The sequence below is a fragment of the Carassius auratus genome, chromosome 32, assembly GCF_003368295.1.
Source record: "Carassius auratus strain Wakin chromosome 32, ASM336829v1, whole genome shotgun sequence".
Lineage (NCBI taxonomy): Eukaryota > Metazoa > Chordata > Actinopteri > Cypriniformes > Cyprinidae > Carassius > Carassius auratus.
The window spans coordinates 19605970-19624829 of NC_039274.1; the positions used below are offsets into that span (position 1 = coordinate 19605970).

The following is an 18860-nucleotide window of genomic DNA, read 5'->3' on the forward strand; positions in this document are numbered from 1 at the left end:
CTGCTCCATTATTTTAATTCTGTCATAGTACATTTTCATGTTAAATGTTACAAGGTTGATCAACAAGTTCTTTTGTGAGAGACCATTTGCTCAAAAACAACGTTTGAAGGTTTTGAAAGAAGGGTCTGTCTGCAGACATGCACTTGCACTCTGAGGCTTGCACTCTCAGACACCTGAAAGTGATGTCACTTTCAATTTTTTTATTTTTTATACTGAATCTCTGATCATTTTACAAAAGTAGCAAGGTGGTGAAGACAAGAAAAAAATGACAGTGTCACTACACCACATTCACTCTCTGCTAACTGTGACATCACTTCACGATCGACACAGAATCGTGCATGCTTCCAATGGAGATGAGACACTGTATTGGTTATTACAAAATTATTTAGTACAATAACGTACAGGGTCCTGCAAGTCACCTATAGGAAAAAAAGACAAGACTAGCAGAATATGAACACAATGTGCAAAGTCTCTCATTAAGTCATTAATGTCTTAATGTATACTTAGTTAATACACTATAATACATATTAAATGTTTATGATTTTCTAAAAAAAATTGATTTTTGATATTTTTGAGCAATGAGGTTACCAAAGTCTGTTTATTCATTGAAAGATGTAAGTGTTGTGTTGTTGATGTCAGTGAGAACAAGTGACCTTGGGAACATATCATATATTTTGTAACTGTCATAATGAGTGTGAAAACTGATGTCATATATTACAGTTTTCATTTGATATTTTTTTTTTTGTTGCATTGACTTGTTGCATTAGTGAATGTATGTTTGTCTGTTTGTCAGGTTACTGGAGTACTGATGGCTGTAATACTATCATCGACGGAGGAGACTTTGTGTGCAGTTGTAATCATCTGAGCTTTTTTGCAGTGCTCATAGTAAGCATATTTGTCATGTGATTCTCTTCAGTCAACTTTTTTAGTTTTAAAATGTTCATTTAAAATTTTACTTGGCTCTTTTTTTGAATGTCCTCTTTTGTCCTCACTCAAAAAATGACTCTTTAACTAACTTAAAGGGATGGTTAACTTTCAAATAAAATTTTGGTATGTTTTAGCTGACCTCAAGGACAAAGGTGTCTTTGTTTCTGCTGTAGTTTCCATTTTGATATTTTTAGATTAAACCGTTCTTGTCTGTGACTCATAAAATGGAGGTCTATGGTCGCCACCTCAAAGAGCATGCACAGAGGAGTCCACATTGATGACCTAAGACACGAAACGAGTGAAGTGATAACTTCCGAGGCTTTCCACGCTTGTGCAGACTAAGCCAGAGCACGCACAAACGTCACATCAGGAAACACTCATGCACTCAGATCAGTTGGACGTTGCCTTGTACAAGAGGTAAAAACGATATACTGTTCGTTTTCTTACACAAACCGCTCGTTTCGTGTCTTAGGTCATCAATGTGTACTTACGATGGGGAATTGTTTAATTTGGACTCCTCTGTGCATGCTCTTTGAGGTGGTGGTGACCATAGACCTCCATTACATGAGTCACAGACAAGAACGGTTTGACCTAAAAATATCAAAATGGAAACTACTGTGGAAACAAAGACACCTACATCTTGGATGTCCTTGAGGTAAGCTAAAACATATCAAAATTTAATTTGAAAGTGAACCATCCCTTTAATTCAATAATGGACAGTGGTTCAACATAACCAAATTGCATTTTGATAGCATTAATGGATTTTTTAACTATGCAAACTCCTTGTGTTGTGACAACACAATTGAATAAGGAAGAGTCTGTGTGAAAAGTAATGTTCAACCATATCAATTTATTCACTTTCCTTTTCCTTTAACGGTTAAATATACTGAACATGTTTTGGGTTATTACAATCTAGGCAAATTTGTTCCACTCTATCAACATAAGGAGGTTTGTTTCAAATTACACATTTTAATCATGGACAAGTGGTTCCATCCAATTAGTTTTAGTTACTTTAAATGTTTTGTATTTAAAGTTACCCCCTTCAACAAAGTATTATTTGTGTGATTTGTCTTGTAATGAGTCAAAAGACAAGATGTCACAAATGATCAAAGTGTATTTGTTAAACAAGCAATAAATAATTAGTTATATACAGTTGAAACCACATTACAAAATTACACAAAAATAGCAGAAATCTCAAACTACAGATATTTATTGTCATTTATGGGTAACCATTCAAACCTTATTCCATGAACAGGAGCTGGCTCCAGAAATATTCCAAATGTGTATCTGAGTTCAGGAGGGTTGCTCAAGTTCAGTCCATATATCAGTCCCATCAGCATGGGTGTAAACTGCTAGGTCCTGAAGAACTTTATCTTCCAACATCTGCTGGACTGTCTCCAATGATGCAGCTTCAAATAGATTCCCACGAGTCTTCTGGATCACCTCCTGATTGCTGGCAACGTCTGTATCCTAGAAGTATTTAAAACGACGGAGTACTCAAATTCTTGTGTATTGTCTTTACCAAAGCATTTATTAACCTTGAAATATGAAAAATAAATAAATAAAACTCACCATAAACTCCATAGTGCTAGGGTCTTTATGTGGATACTTCAATTTCATTAGTCTGAAGATGAAAACAACCAAATTTAGCCAGATCAGCACAGAAAGCCACTGTCCTGCAGAGTTTAGCAATATTCCTAATTAAAGGGATAGTTCACCCAAAAATGAAAATTCTATCATTAACTGCTCAACCTTCATGTCTTTCTAAACCCGCAAGATCTTCGGTCAACTTCAGAACACAAATTAAGATTTTTTTGATGAAATCCAAGAGCTTTCTGACCCTGCATGGTGAGCAACATGACTGGAATGTTCCCAGACAATTTTTGTTTGCTTTACACACAAAAAGTATTTTCAAAGCTTCGTAAAAGTGCGATTGAACCACTGATGTCACATGGACTGTTTTAATGATGTCCTTACTTTGACTCTGGGTCTGGGAACATTTCAGTTGCATAGCCGCCTTTATGGAGGTTCAGAAAGCTCTTGCATCTTGATAAAAATATCATCATTTGTGTTCTGTAGATGAATGATGGTCTTACGGCTTTGAAACGACATGAGGGTAATTAATGACATGTTTATTTTCTGGGTTATGTAGCCATTTAAACACATCTGAACCAGTTAATCATTTTTGAGAATTTTAAAACAAAAACAAAGTCTTAGAAGTTCCAGGCACATAAAACTGGCTTTCCTAGAGCAGGTTTGGAAACCCCTGCCTTGCATCAAAATAAATAGTTTTTGGGAGGCTAAGTCCAGTAAGTGATCATCTTGAAATATTACTAACATTATAAAAATTATTCTTACATTTACTTCATGAAAATCATTTAAGTAAAGTAAAAGTAAATCATTCACAATAAAAAGACATGTCTGCCTCGTCCTGAGGGATACGACCTGAAGATATAAAATATTAATCAGATTTCCAGCATAGTTTTGATCACGTATCGATGAAAGAAGATTATTTGAGAAATAATTTGGTCTCAGTGTGTGTGTTTTTCTACATAATGGAAGACAATTATAATCAGAATGGTTCGGTTACCAGCATTCTTCAAATGTATCTTGTATTCTGCAAAAAAAGGAAGTCATACAGGTTTGGAATGACATGAGGGTGAGTAAATAATGAATGTGTTATATCCCCATGAGTCAGATTTAATAATAATATAATTGCAGTGTTATATTAAACATTATACAAAATGTTTAAATCATTTATGAAATATGATGAAAAAAGGAGGCAAATGGAGCATTAAGGAAAAAAAAAACGTTTGAACACTTAAAACATAAAAAAAAACCTCAACAATTAAAACATCAGCTTAAATGTGGGGGTATAGACAAATACAATTATCATTTTTAAGTTTTAATGTCTCTCAGGAGTGTATCATTGATAAAGACTGTGAGAAGGGCAGCCAATGTCTGTATGAAACACAGAGCGCAAAGTGTCTGTCCTGCAAACACACTGATGCAGTAAGCACTTTCCAATTTCTCAGACCAGGCACATTTTTAGGTACACTTAAGCTCTGCTACTATCCAGTAAAATATCATCTAGTTTGCTTATTACATGTTAGGTGTTCAGCCTAGTCTCTGTTTATTTTTATTTGCTCATGACTTTTTGCTTTCTCTGGGTCTCTGTACAAATATTATACTCAGCAATGTGGCTTTCCAATAAAATGATGCAGCTGATTGTGATTGCTTTGCTGGACGAGTGCACCTGGAATCTCCTTTGGGTTTCACATCAAAGTGCACAGATCGCTGAATAAGAGCAGCTTCTCCAGCCCCAGATAACACACTGATTTCACTTTGAGGCACAGCGGTAGCCAACTAATGATGTGCATTACTCTTTATGATAATGTTGAAGCAGATTCTAACACCCGACCAGAACAAATTGTTTGCGCTTGTTAGAAAGCCTTTTCCTGGCTTGGCTAAGCTTGCAAAGGCACTGAACAAACCTAGCCATATGTATGAAACATTGTGTTAATAAATAGTTTTCTAACCATTTTATAATATTTTCTTTTGGCTTAATATTCTTGTGACATCAGTGACACGAGAATATTAAAGATTGACTCATGTGAGACAAAATAACCCTTATTAACTGGTTTTTAACATGTGGCATGTCCAGAGGAGATACTGATTCCCCAACGAATTATTCTTTGGAGTTCTTATTTTTAGTAAATCAATAACATACAATGCAAGGAGTGGAGGAGTCTGATTCTCAAACTATTTTTTTTTACGTTTCAATAGCCAGTGTTAGGGGTAATGCATTAAAAGTAACGCAAGTTACGTAATCAGATTACTTTTTTTAAGTAACTAGTAAAGTAACGCATAACTTTATAATTTACAAGAAAATATTTTCAAAAAAGTAATGCCAGTTACTTTGTTTTCCCATTTATTGACTGACAAGTCGCCTGTTCTCATATTCAGAGACATCGGAAGTACAGAAGTGTTGTGTGTGCTGTGTGAACATGATTTAGTTCTAGACTAAATGTGAATGTCATTAATTCATCCCACTAACAAAACATAAATAAATAATAATAATTGTATTCATCAAAATAAATTAAAACAGTGAAATGCAAACTCAGAATATGATGCAAACCTGCAATAATTACATTTTAAACAACAAAAATGTATCTAATCTCATTTTATTAACCAGTGTCTTTGCTGCTGACCTGTGATGATCCAGTTCAAGCATACAAATAAGTAAGTGACTTTAGATAAACTTACAATTGTGTGTCATTGTTTTTTTTTTTTTATTGCTGAAGAGTGTTGAACTTTCTTCTCCTGTTTTCTCTCATCTAGTTAAGTATAGTCCTGTACAGAAGTGAATTTTCTTTTGCTTCATCCTGAGGTTTATTCATTACACATTTTGGTGTGAAATGGCTTTTACATTTGCTGTAAATAGAAACAATCAAGCCCTGCTCATATTTAGGAAGTAATGCAAAAGTAATGTAACACATTACTTCCGTAAAAAGTAACTAAGTGACAATATATATATATATATATATATATATATATATATAATAGAATACAAAAAGATTAGAAAGGTAGTTAGATTTTTTTTTAAAGATTAGAATTAGAATAGTGAGTGTTGAAGTTAGATGGTCAAATAAAGATGGAAGAGATGTGTTTTAAGCCGATTCGTGAAGATGGCTAAGGACTCAGCTGCTCGGATTGAGTTGGGGAGGTCATTCCACCAGAAGGGAAAATTTAATTTAAAAGTCCGTAAAAGTGACTTTGTGCTTCTTCGGGATGGCACAATCAAGTGACGTTCACTTGCAGAACGCAAGCTTCTAGAGGCACATAAGTCTGAGGTAATATATTTAGGTAAATGGGAGCAGAGCCAGTGGTGGTTTTGTAGTCAAACATCAGTGCCTTGAATTTGAATTTTTTTTAACATCACACAATTGCAGTCCCAACAAGCGGAGTCTGATTCCTGAATGAATGACTCGTGTGAGCCAGTGCTCTTTGTAGTGAATCAATTGCATGCTTACTATTTAGTGAACCAACTGCCAGTAGAGCCCAGTTTCTGAATGAATGACTCACATGAGCAAGCTTTTTTTTGTTTGTTTTTTTATCAGTAGTGTACATTGCAACCAGTAGGGTCTAATTACAAAATTAATTAAATATGATCTAGTTCATTTGAGTGAATCATAAACAATTATGAGTCACTTTGAGGATTCAGATACTGAACCAAGTTATTCATTGCGTCTTTTTAATGATCTTTTACGAGAATTGTTTTGTTTCTGAGACGTTAAATCTGTTCTGTTGAAATCTAAAATGATCTCTTTGCTTACAACACAATGCTGACGGCAGTAAATGCAGTACTGTGGTTTCTCAGAAATGAAGGAATCATAAATGGAATCAGAATCATTACATTCCTAAATAATTTTATTCTTACTCTGAACAATTTTGCAACACCCTGGCGCCAATGTTTGTACAGCCAAATCAGGTTAAGTACAGGCTTAAATTTACTGTTTAGATATGAATTACTTTTGGTGTGATTACAGTAAACACTAAAGTAAATTCCTACCATCAGTTTATATATATATATATAGAGAGAGAGAGAGAGAGAGAGAGAGGCATAGCTGTAGGACAACCTGTGCACCAGTGTCCTGAAAGAATGAATAATGTTTGATTCAATATATGCATGAAAATATGCATGCTGAAATATTTTGAGTTGATTCGCTATCTCAAGATATTTTATGTCCTATATCCCCTTCAGACTTGTAGCAAAGATGAGGAATGCGTGCGGGACAGTTGTGTGTGTGGGGTCAGTGTGGAGCTGCTGTCATGGGATTTTAAGGGTGAGGGTCCTCAAGAGCACTGCTCATGTGCCAGTGACCTGCAGTGCCAACATCTTTGGTAAGAAGCAGCAGTTATCATCTGGCTGTTTTCACTTAACATGACATACTTATGTACATATTTAAATATTATTTATTAATATTTAAACAACCAGCCCAACATTTTTTTATTCACCATTTGTCTATTTAAAAATACAGTGAAACAGCAATATTTTGAAATATTACTATTTGAAAGAATGGTTTCTATATTGTAATGTATTTTAAAATCTAACTTATTCCTGTGATGCAAAGGTAAATTTTCAACATCATTACTCCAGTCACATGATCCTTCAGATATCGTTCTACAATACTACTGGTCAAGAGAGTTTGGGGTTATTAAGTTTTTTTTTTTTTTTTTTTTAAATCTATTCAACAAGGTTGCATCAATCTGATAAAAGCAATTTTTTATGTTACAAATGATTGTAGTTCTGTTAAGAACTTTCTATTTGTCAAAGAATACTGAAAAAAAAATTATCAGTTTCCACAAAAATATTAGGCAGCAAAAATAATTAGCATCATTGATAAAATAAGAAATGTTTCTTGAGCTGCAATGAAACTCTGAAGTTTATTTGGTAATGAAGCTGAAAATTCAGCTTTGCATCACAGGACTAAATGACATTTCAAATATTTGGCATGTGACTATATTACAGGAGTTTTGCTCTGTATTTTTGATCAAATAAATGCAGCCTTGACCGATACGTCACTCTCTCTTTCTCAGACGAGGTGCGCTTTGCCTGAAGAGTCTGAACTCCAGCGAGGAGGAGCTCGCAGAACGCCACTACATCGTCTTGTGAGATTCAGCCTGTTTGACAGACAGCTGAAGAGAAGCTACTGAAACAGACATGAACGCTTCATCGTCACGCCAAAGCTTTGTAGAAAACGCCTTCATTATAGTCAACCAAACAGCTGGGAATGTGCAGCAGAAGACCTGAATCTAAAGGCCGTTCACACTGACAGCGATTTGAAAGCATCAAGCTGCTTGGAAGTCATACATTTCTAAAGCAATTCGATGATTTGAAAGGACAAGTGTGATGACAATAGTTGGGGGCATCAAATGGTACGACAAAACTGAAAAAATGAGAACTTCAGTGAGTGTGAAGGCAATGGTCACATGTGAGATAATGTAGTCAAGATGACCACAATCATGCACTTTTTCATTAGATGAGGATTTGTTTAATTGGATTTGTCATCAGATTTCAAAGCCACAGCCTGTTATTTGGGCATCCAGCAGATCAAATCATTGTCTGTGTGAACAGCCCTTATGTGTTGTCAAAAACATAAGGAAAACTCCGTCGAGAGCCAATCCATCTTAGTTTAGTGTAGCAGCCAATACAAAAAACCTTGTGTAATTTCCCCAGGTAATAAACAAACTCGCTTCAGAAAATAAAAGTTTGGAAAACATGGATGTTAATGTTTTAATATATATATATATATATATATATATATATATATATAATCTGAACCAAAGTATGCATATATGACGGTTTATAATTTCCCCCCTGAGATCCACAGATATTAGTTGCAATTAAATGTTTTCCCCCACAAGTTAAAAGGCGTAAAGGTGTGGTCACTTTTACCGTTGTTTGCCAAAAATCTGCAAATTTCACAAAATTTTGCCAAAAATCTGCAAATGGCTACACTATTGACAACGGGACATTTTTTACCCAAAGTATTTTACCAAAATGTTGCTTTTGTGACCATCATAAAGTGCAGCTACATTTAATGTTGTTTGGCGAATTCATCCATGTGATAGTGAATTTCACAAAAGGACAAAGATTTCCCCTTGCAGATTTTGCAACGAGAAGTTGGTCGCGTTTGCCACATTGACCGACAAAAGCAACTTCAAAGTAACCGACAATGGGTGGTTTTTGCATGAAATGCTCCCAATGTGACCCCACCTTGAAAACACCACCTTCACATGTGAAATTACGCTTTCTGAAACAACCATTTTCCAAAATTAAAATTGCCAATTTATTCACCCTCAAGCTGTTCCAAAGATTTTTTTTTTTTTTTTTTATTACTATGGAAGTCTATGGTTACCATCAACTGTTTGGTAAACATACCAACAATCTTCTTTTACATTCAATAGACGTAAAACTCAAACATGTTTGGAACAATTTGAATGTGAGTAAATTACAAAAATTTAACTTTTGTGTGAACTATCACTTTAATTAAAATAGATGTCTTTGTGTTTTGTAGGTTATAGTATGCTAACAGTAATTTATATAATTTCTAGCATAATTTCATAAAATAAAGCAAAATTTGATTCCTTTTATGACCCCATAAAGTAATGCATCATATTCTTCCTTAAAACATGAGCTCTTCATATGCGTCAACCTGGAAGCAGGTAGATGGAGACTGATTGTTGCTTTTTATTTCAGTATTGGCATGTCTAATGTGAACCACTTGTGGCAGCATTAGGAGCCCAAGAACCTGCAGCGGTTGGGTCGAGCTCTGACACTGGAGATCATTCAGTGGGGCGTCTGTACCCTTCGCTCTCCAGCTACGCGAAAACAGCAGCGAGAAGCATTTCCACACATGCCACATCTGAACCAACAGGCTCGGTTCACACGGTGCAGAAATAAAAACAAAAAATGAAAAAGAAACAAAAAGACATGTCTAAACGGCATGTACAGATCAAAAAAAATGTAAACGCGTGCCATTAAAAGTCACTCACAAGACCTAACGTCATCGTCATCAGTGTGTAATGAAATAATTTACAAGAAAAAAAAAAACAACCCAAAAAAATTAATCGGGTGAACAAAGCACACTACTTGATTCATATCGCCCTACTCTTAAAGCAAATTCATATGTACCAGTGTCAAAAGCCCCAGTAGGAAGTGTAGTGAGAGGGGGCGGGGCTCCTATCAAGTGGGTGGAGCTTCAGCAGTCAGTGGACGACACCCACACACAAAAGGAAGCATGAATTGCAAGAATAGAACCTCTTCAGCCAGAAAAGAAGCATTTAATTGCACAACTATGTGTTAAATAAACAAAAGGAGAGATATCCCAATATTCAAGTGAGAGCATCATACCCAAAATTTCAAGTGAATGTGTCACTATGACTGGAGTCGATTGAAGAGCTCTATGCAATGGAAATTGCAGGCATTTGGAGGTGGCTGGAAACGTTACCCGCTGTGCTCAGTGCTGAAAAGACTCGGGGATGATGGACATTGAGAACGTGAAAATTTGATACGTTTGATTGCATCTTAAAATCAGACTGTGAGTGATGGACAAACAGCAAATGCAGAACGACGGGACGAAAATAAATGGAGATGGTGCACTGAGAGTGTAAATAGATGAAACAAATGAAGAGGGCGGTAAAATATCTCCCAAACTGCCCCCTTTCCTCTAACGAGAGCACCCATCTCTGTATTATTAAATGTATTTATCTGAATGAGATTGAAATAGCTTTTGCACTTCCCTTTAAACTTTACAGTACAATAAACTATGGTGCACATTAGTACTCGGAGCCACGTTATGCATTCTGGAGCTCAAAGAAGAGAGCGTCAGCCGGACAGCACTGGTGACGTTGATTCAACGTGGGGCCCAAACGCCAGGGTCGCTGGCGAGGCAGCGCTACACTGCAGAAGGCAGGCCAGATAGAAAATAGGGAAGGATAGGTTCCTCCCCCTCTCAGTCCTGTCCAGGGTCTTTGGTGGGCCCTCCGTCTAAGTAAATTTTGAGGGCCTTTTCTTTGCGTGGGGAGTAGCTGATCCGGTGGCCCGTCTTCAGCAGGCGGCTGCTCTCCTTCTTCATCAGTTCATTGCGCTCCTCCTCAGAGAGCTCTATGAGCTCCTCAGTGCTGTCCCTGCAGAGATGGGCACAGAAAATAAACTCTATTGAATGCATGGTTGACTAAATGACCAAGAAGCAACTAGTGAATTACTGATTAAGATAAAATGTTGTTTTATATTTAAAAGAAGTGAAGCAGGAAGTCAAGTTTAATGAATGGACTAAACTTTAAGTGATGATAATCCTCTCTATGGAGAAGCAATCAGAACAAAAGAATCGCTGAGTCAAAATTGACATGGCTCGTTTCCCACAGTCGCAAGCAATGTCATTATAGTTCAATATTTAATAACCACAGTTCACTAACGATGCTTTTGGGAAACACACCTTAGGATCTATCCAGTTTGTGAACCACTGGTTTCCAGTTCCACATTGATTTTGTTAAACAAAATAAATGATTCTTTAAATAGAATAACACAAAAGAATCATCTGTTCACGAATTGGATCATGAACTCGCGTTACAGTGCCAAAGATGATCTATTCTTGAACATTTCGAATGAATAACGACTTCAAGTTCATCTGTAAAGCACATAAATTATAGTTTGACTTTATAAACTTTAATTTCATGCATGATTTGTATGGATCTGTTAACTGAATGCAAAGTGTGAATCCTAGGAGAACTTTTGTGTCGTGATGAGCATGTATCGCTCACTAGGAGTTGGTAAATGAACAGCTGCTGCATGCAGTTTTTTTTTTTTGTTTAGTTTTTTTTTTCAACTGAGAAGTTGACTTATTGGTTAAAATCCCCAAACTGTTTACTTAAATATTATATTAAATAAATGACATTAAAATAAAAAGGTAATCACTTTGGTTATCCAAAATATTTTTCGGATGTAACTTTAATCTGATTAACGTATTTTCCGAACTATAAATCACACTTTTTTTCATAGTTTGGCTGGTCCTGCGATCAATTTGACATGAACCGAGAGAAATTAAGCAAGAGAAAATATTACCGTCTACCGCCGCGAGAGAGCGCGACTGTGCCCTACTGTGGCCTACCAAAGAAAGCATAGAGCGCCCTCTCGTGGCGGTAAACGGTAATAAATGCAAATGCTAAATAAATGCAACTTATAGTCCACTGTAACTTACTGTATGTGTTTTTTTCCTCATCATGACGTCTTTTTGGACTGATGCGACTTATACTCAGGTGCGACTTATAGTCCGAAAAATACCCTTATTTAAAACGTAATTATAACGATATACAGTTAATCATATTTTGCCTATATGTCGTCTCAAAATATAATGTCCTTAGCCAATTAAAAATCTAGTATTCAACTTTATATATGAAAGGAAAAGGCTTTACCTGTAGAAGATCACGGCGCCATCATCACAGATGTAGAGTGGCCAGACATTGAGGGTGGAGACTTTAGGATTCCAGTCTAAATCCTGATGGATCTCCAACAACGAAATGTCACAAGGAAAAGTTCCTCGTCCCTGTAGGAGAAACAAGAGAATCAGATCTGAAGCACTGCAGGAAGGCAGGGCATCTGGAACTCAACCAAATGTAAAACGCAAAGACTGCAGTACCTTGGCAAACTCCAAGTTTTCAAGAGGAATTCCACTCAATTCACTGAGCTGAGGGAACAAAATGAGCACTCAGTTGAAGATAAAAACAAGTCTGGGAATTCTTAGCATTCATCAGCAGCATTTCATATTCCACAGACCTTCTCCTTGAGCTCCTCTACGCTGCTGCTCTCCAGCACCACCTCCCGGAAGGCCTCCAGCTTCATCTGGGCTGGGCACCAGCGACGGGTCAGAACCGCCAACTGGGACATGGACTTCATCCGCTCCGGTTCTACATGCAAGGATATCAATGAATGACAATTGGCAACTGGGCAATTGGAGTAGACCATTTAGGACAACCTTGAGTCTTCACCTTCAAGGACTTCGAGGAACACCTCCCAGTTACTGGATATGTTGATGTCCTCCTCATAGATGTGATAATCCAGAAACACTGTGCCTGGGTTCTTCCAGGTCTTCTTCCTGAGTCTAAACCTGTGACACAATAGATCAACAGTCATCTTGTTAGTATTCTGAGGCATTAATCCTCCTCCGCTGTGAGTCAGTGCATTTAAAAGGTCAGTTGGTGCAGTGACGCATCTCAGTTCTCACGGTGGATGTGCGTCCAAAACTGCTGCAGAATATTCATGAGTCAGGCCTGCGGTGGCAACAACAGCCATACCAAGAACAAGAAAACTGAGATTTCCAGATGGTTAGCGCATGATGGATTGATTTATTTATTTTAAAAAAAAAGCTTAATTGAACATAATGCATTCAATATGTAAGAGTATGCAACCTATTCCACTTTGCTACAGATTGTTTGCTTTTGTGTTTAATTCAGATCACACCATGATGTATAAATCCTCTTTTGGTCACACGAATCAAAGCATTCACCACATTTGTACTTTTGAATGCAGTAAAATGCACAAAAGTTTGCTATCCCTGTCCCTAACATTCATATGAATATGACTAAGTCAATGAAACAAAAATTATGTTTTTTTTTTCCCATAAAGCACTGTTACGCCCCATTTATACGGTGTTTCAGGATTAATGCTTGAGGGAGGGCATTTCGCGTCAATGCTTAACGTCAATCTGTTTATAGTAAAAGAGACGCGTTGACACAGACTCCCCGTATGAATTGGCCGTTACTTATTTCACATGCCATTATAACAAAAGTGGTTTACATAGTTGAAAAATCATGTTTTTTTTCAAGGTCAAGAATCCTTGACTAGCATAAGTATACCTTAAGGCCCTGATATGCTTCAAGTGAAAGCAAATATTTGGAAAAAAAAAGCTCACTCCAACTTGTGTGCACTTTCAAAGTATCACTTTTGGATGAGGTTACACCGGAGCTACTTCACAGTAGAATTTGAATTTGTAATTCGAATTGAAAGCAACACTGATACTGGCTTTTTTGGGGCAGGAAAATTCAAAAATTTCGGAATTTTATAATTATTATTATTATTATTTTTTTACAAATTACTACTGGGTTAAATTGAAATTTATAACTATTTGAAAAAAGCATAGATGGGAATGAAATTTAAAGACCGAACCTCTCAGTATTTTAATTGATTACCCCTGCTTTAAAGAAATCTACTGTAGAGAGTGTCATATGAATAAACTTGACGTGACTCAACTGGAGTGTCAAATTTCAGAGCTTATGGCTGTCATTTTTTTGCGAAGAGCAATAATGTCGCTGTAAGAAAGAAAAATCTCAAATGTTTGATATGGGCTTACCTATCTATACTGAGGTCCAGTTTGCACTGGTCTTTGAGTTGAGGCAGCAACTCCTCCTTAGACTGTCGAACAGTCATGCCTTTAGCGAACACGGTGTCCAAGAGAAACTTACAGGGCTGTCAAAACAAAATACACGCTAACATATGCGCAAAAATCTTTTTTGGTCAATTTCAGAATACTTATTCTATTCCAGAATGTACTAAATGCACCTCCATTTCTAAACTTTTTGATTCTCACCTCTGGATCATTGACAAGCAGCTGGTACACCTTCACCCTGTATTCTCCTTTCTTCAGTGCACGTCCCAATCGAATCGTGATCTGTTCAACAGCAGAGCATATAAACATGCAGGGTGTTATTTATGCTCCTTTAGTGGCGCTAAATGGAATTGTAAGATTAACCAAGAATAGATGTCCTTCTATATCAATCTAGGATAGGAGAAAGTAAAGTTAGAATCTCACCTTGTTATCATCCGAGAAAGAAGTGAGCGTCTCATTGAGCCGCACACTCTCAAACTCCTGGTTGTTGGCATAAACCCGGAAGACCTTAAACTGAGTGGAGGGGACGCCAACAAATGGCTCTAGATTCTGTTTGAATGCTGCCAATGTGATCCTCTTGTCAACATGGACAAGTAAACCTGAAACAGTCATCATATTAGCAACATTAACTTCTTGTATTTAAGAACATACACTAATGTATATAAGTTTGTGGTCTGTAAGCTAATGCATTTATTCAGCATTGATGCATTCAATTGATCAAAAGGTTTCCACACAAATATTAAGCAACACAACTGTTTTCAATGCTTCTTTCGCAACGAATCAGCATATTTAAATAATTACACTGGAGTAATGCTGAAAATTCAGCTTTGCCATCACAGAATACATTGCATTTCAAAATATATTTGAAAAGAAAATAGTCCATTTAAATTGCAATAATAATTTCACAATATTAGCACTTTAACTATTTCTGATCAAATAAATACAGCCTCCCACAGCATTAGACACTTCTTTCGAAAAATGTTACAAAAAAAACAAACATTCACTTAATTTTTAAGGTAAGCATCTACACTGGAAGTGTTAAAGCCAAATTTTAAAATGCTCACTAACCAGCTATACAGTTAAGGCTATTAAAAATAGGTACATTTCATGTATTTTTTTTCAATATAAATACAAGGCTGATATTTCAGAATTCAATTGTGCTGTAGCCTATTTTTTTTTTTATCAAGAGTTTTGTCAAGGGTACCATTTAGCTGCTTTTCCACTACAAACATGTAGTCTACAATGCAGGCTGCCATAAAGCTATCAGATAGGGATCAGTTCTCTGGGACACCTGATACAAAAACTTCAACTAGTCTCTGTTCCGTATTTTTCTTTGTTGGGTCAGAATAATGAATGTTTCAACAGATGGAGTTCAGTAGCTGTTTGTCTGGTTTTCTTTGGTTTAATTAACATCTGATTAAAAAAGGGGTCAAATCACCCTTAGATTTAAACCATAATCTTTTAGTTTTTAAAAATCCAATGGTATAAGGCTGTACAATATAAAAAACAAAACGGACATTGCAATATTTAGTTTTTCTGCGTTATAAATAGTGATATAATAAATTAGAGCAAGTTTCATCAACCGACTTGAAAGGTTATATTTGGGGGGAGAAAGCTAATCAATCTATAAACTGATCTCGTTGGAGAGAATCTGCATAGAAAATTAAAAAAAAATGTACTATTGAAAATGTATTTAGACATTTTAATTTAATGTAATTTTATAGCACACTACAAAATTACAAAACTAATATTTTCACCATTAAAATGGTTTACGACTGTTTAACATTAAATTTCAACATTAAACTGTAAAGCTTTAATATTGACCATTTGCTAATATTCTCAATATATCAACACAAAATGATTATCGTAACATACCTTACCATTAAAGTCAAATTGCAAGGGATGTGATTTAATGAAAAAATATCTACCGTGCTGCTTTAAAGTGTAGCGCGGCGCTGCGTTCACTAAAATAACAGCCTTCGCAAAATGACTTTTGCATTAAACAATACTGCAATAACGATTATAGTTCAATATATAGTGCCATCCTACAATGGACCAATGTTACTCTGTTTAAATTTGGTACTTGGCAAGTATTAATTTCAAACACCACTCTCCTTGTTTTCATTCCGCATTTACCCCAACCTAGATCTCCTAAATAAAACAATAGCCAATCAGAGAGACTTTACATTTCTGTCCTTCTCCAGATCCGTCCTCCTGAGAGTATGGCTCTGTTCTGAAGTACAGGTACTGGGCGTCAGCTTTGCTCTTGCCGTTCTCATCGTACTCGCTGTCCGTGCCCGAGTCCTCCTCCGCCGTGTCCCACGTCTCCTTCTTCCCCTCGTGTGCTTTGGAGCGTCGGCTGCTGGTGATGCTGTGCGAGTCGAGGCCGTTAGCCAGCGGGAGCGGGCCGCTGTCTGCGTTACACAGCGTGTCGCTGCTGTGGCTGGAGCTCAGGATGTCACTGTCCACCGAGCTGGTGCTGCGGTCGTTATTGACGTCCGAGTCGGAGCGCTCCTCAGAGGGGAACTGGTTCTCAGTGTCTGAGGCGGTCCGTGTGCAGTTCTCCGTCTGAGAAGGCTGCGAGGCAGCGTCCGGCTCTTGTGCTGGTGACTCGATAAACTCAAAGTCGCTGTGTTCTGAGCTCTTCTGACTGTCACTGGTGCTGGAGGATTGCTGCTGCTGTTGTTGTTGTAAAGAAAGGTTCTTCAGCTTCTCTGTGCTCTCTTCAAGAATGGCCTCTACTGACTTCCTGCTGCCCTTCGCCCCATCCAACGAGTCCTCAGAGTCAGCGCTAGCCTTGGGGCAACTAGTTCTGTTGGCCAAAGAGCCTGGCGACTGCTCGGGCAAAGAGACAAACAGTCTGATTGTGTTCCCGTGCCGATCCAGGAGCTTCCACAGAACGGAGTCAGTGAAAACGGCCTGATGATCAGTTGAGTCTGAGCTCTCCACGAAAACCTGAGAACAAACAAGAGCATCTTATAGAAACAGGCAATCTTTTAGAGTGTCATATAATAAGAGGGACCATTATATCTCTTATTGGAGGAGCGTTAATTGTATGCCAGGCAAGACCATAAACTGTTTACGAAGAACATTTCAAAACCAGTCATGTTCTACTTTGGTCAGGATGCTGCTTTAGAAGGCAGCTGACCATGTCTACAGTGAGGCAGCTCACTAAGTTTTAGAAATGAGCCATTAAAGTAAGTGTTATGCAAGTGAACCTTGTTACTCCTGAAGAAACCCTCTGCCTTCAGAGTCTTGTTGGGCACGGAGAGAAGCCGAAGGTCATTATAGCAACGCTCTAAGATGACACGCATGGTCTCTGCGCAAAGCCCCGTGGCCTGGAAATACACAAGGTGACCAGATGTAAGATGGAAGCAGACATCTGTTTCAACAGTCTTTGGCACTTTCCACAAATAAGGAACAAAGCATTGATTGAAACTTCCTATAATATTTATTTGGCATGTGTTTATATTATGCAATTAAGATAAATAGTAATTAAAAATTAAATAATCATTCCAAATATACATGAAATTGTAAATAATATTTTAAAAGCATGCATGAAAGTGATAAAAAAAAGCTTTCAGATTTTGCCTATAAGTGAAGAAAAGGCTATCTTTGGTAACACAAAAAAAGGAGAATGGGACAATTTCTAACCCTATTCACCTTTAATAAGTTAATAGAGCAGTGCATTCACTCAAAAAATGAGATTCTGTACCTGTGCAATGAGTTGCTTGAACTCTATAATAGTCTGGTTGAGATATGCCCTGACACTGACTGGAGCAGCAATAGACTCACTCTTCAGATCCACCACGTGGACCTTCACCATCACCTCTGCAATGAACACACAAACAAAGACAGCAGTTTACACTTTGTTTACTGCTTTGAATGGATATCAAGTCTACTATAATACTATAATAATAACTGGAAGTTAATGATTTTTTGGTATCTTGATTGCAGATTTTAAGTAGGATTATATTGCAAATGTTCTGCTCAGTAGGTACCTCCAGGTTTGTAGGGCTGGAACACTTGGTCAGGCCTGCGGATCTCCAGGAGCAGGTCAAACATGTATGAAGACTTGACCCCGCCGAGCAGCAGACCCATAGGCATGTCTTCCTCCCCTTCATACGAACGTTCAAGATATTCGTGAAACTCATCGTATTTGACCAATCGGCAGCAGTCCAGTGGCACCACTCCATCAAGATCCATCAGCTGATCACCCAGAGGACACATAATCCAAACAGACAAAAACACAAGGAAACAATCAGTGATAAATTATAAGACACTTAGGAGATCTGATGCATAGGTAAAATATAACTATTTTACACTGGCCCTACTCACCTTGTATGCCATTTCTGTTGCTTCTCTGAGAGTTTTGTCCTTGTGAACCTCTAACTTATTCTCCACCATCATCATTTTCACTGGATGCATGCCGAATAGCTTGATCTAATGGAACAGGACAGAATAATAAGGCTCTATTTTATCAACACAGGTCTTCAACCCCGTGGAGTTGATTAAGGCATATACGTGTTATGAGGCATTTTCTCCTGATAACCCTGAAAATAACTTAAATTACACTTTCAGTTTTGATCGTACAGATAAGAGCAATACATCAATCGAATCGGTAAAGGGTCTACTTTTTTTGTATACAGACATAACAAAACTTTGTGCATTTATAAAATAAAGATAACAAGGTGTGCTGTCTGCAGCCTTTGTCTGCGCTGATCTTCATTTACAAAGGCGTCATTAAAATGAACTGTAACTCTGTGAATACTCAACGAAGAGACATGAGAGAGATATCTATAAAAAAGCCTGATATGTCTACTTTTAAACAAGTGTCGCCGAAAACCAATATTCAGTGATAAAGTAATCCATATGAAAACAACGCAATGTCTGTTTTTCACGTCTCCCTTCATTATCTTCTAATGCGACCATGCCCCCGCGCAGAACGCTCCATTCAGATTCTAATGTTTCACTGAAGCGCGCAGC

The 18860-nt window shown here is 37.2% G+C and overlaps 1 protein-coding gene and 1 long non-coding RNA gene across 2 annotated transcripts in view; one reads left to right on the forward strand and one right to left on the reverse strand.

Annotated features, from left to right (window-relative positions):
• Window positions 1–779: 779 nt before the first annotated feature.
• LOC113051771 (uncharacterized) lies at window positions 780–4155 on the forward strand. Its single transcript, XR_003276945.1, has 2 exons — window positions 780–885; window positions 2183–4155. It is a non-coding gene; the product is annotated as an uncharacterized LOC113051771 (long non-coding RNA).
• Window positions 4156–9754: 5599 nt separating this feature from the next.
• LOC113051770 (ubiquitin carboxyl-terminal hydrolase 47-like) overlaps window positions 9755–18860 on the reverse strand; it is a 28724-nt gene continuing 19618 nt past the window's right edge. The window contains exons 16-28 of the mRNA XM_026215834.1: window positions 18213–18317; window positions 17876–18083; window positions 17590–17705; window positions 17093–17212; window positions 16061–16829; window positions 14298–14473; window positions 14076–14156; window positions 13839–13954; window positions 12478–12596; window positions 12266–12396; window positions 12129–12176; window positions 11905–12035; window positions 9755–10620 (exon numbers count right to left, since the gene is read on the reverse strand). Of these exons, the coding sequence (XP_026071619.1) occupies window positions 10446–10620; window positions 11905–12035; window positions 12129–12176; window positions 12266–12396; window positions 12478–12596; window positions 13839–13954; window positions 14076–14156; window positions 14298–14473; window positions 16061–16829; window positions 17093–17212; window positions 17590–17705; window positions 17876–18083; window positions 18213–18317 (2295 nt within the window). The 3' untranslated portion in view covers window positions 9755–10445. The remainder of the gene's footprint in view (window positions 10621–11904; window positions 12036–12128; window positions 12177–12265; window positions 12397–12477; window positions 12597–13838; window positions 13955–14075; window positions 14157–14297; window positions 14474–16060; window positions 16830–17092; window positions 17213–17589; window positions 17706–17875; window positions 18084–18212; window positions 18318–18860) is intronic.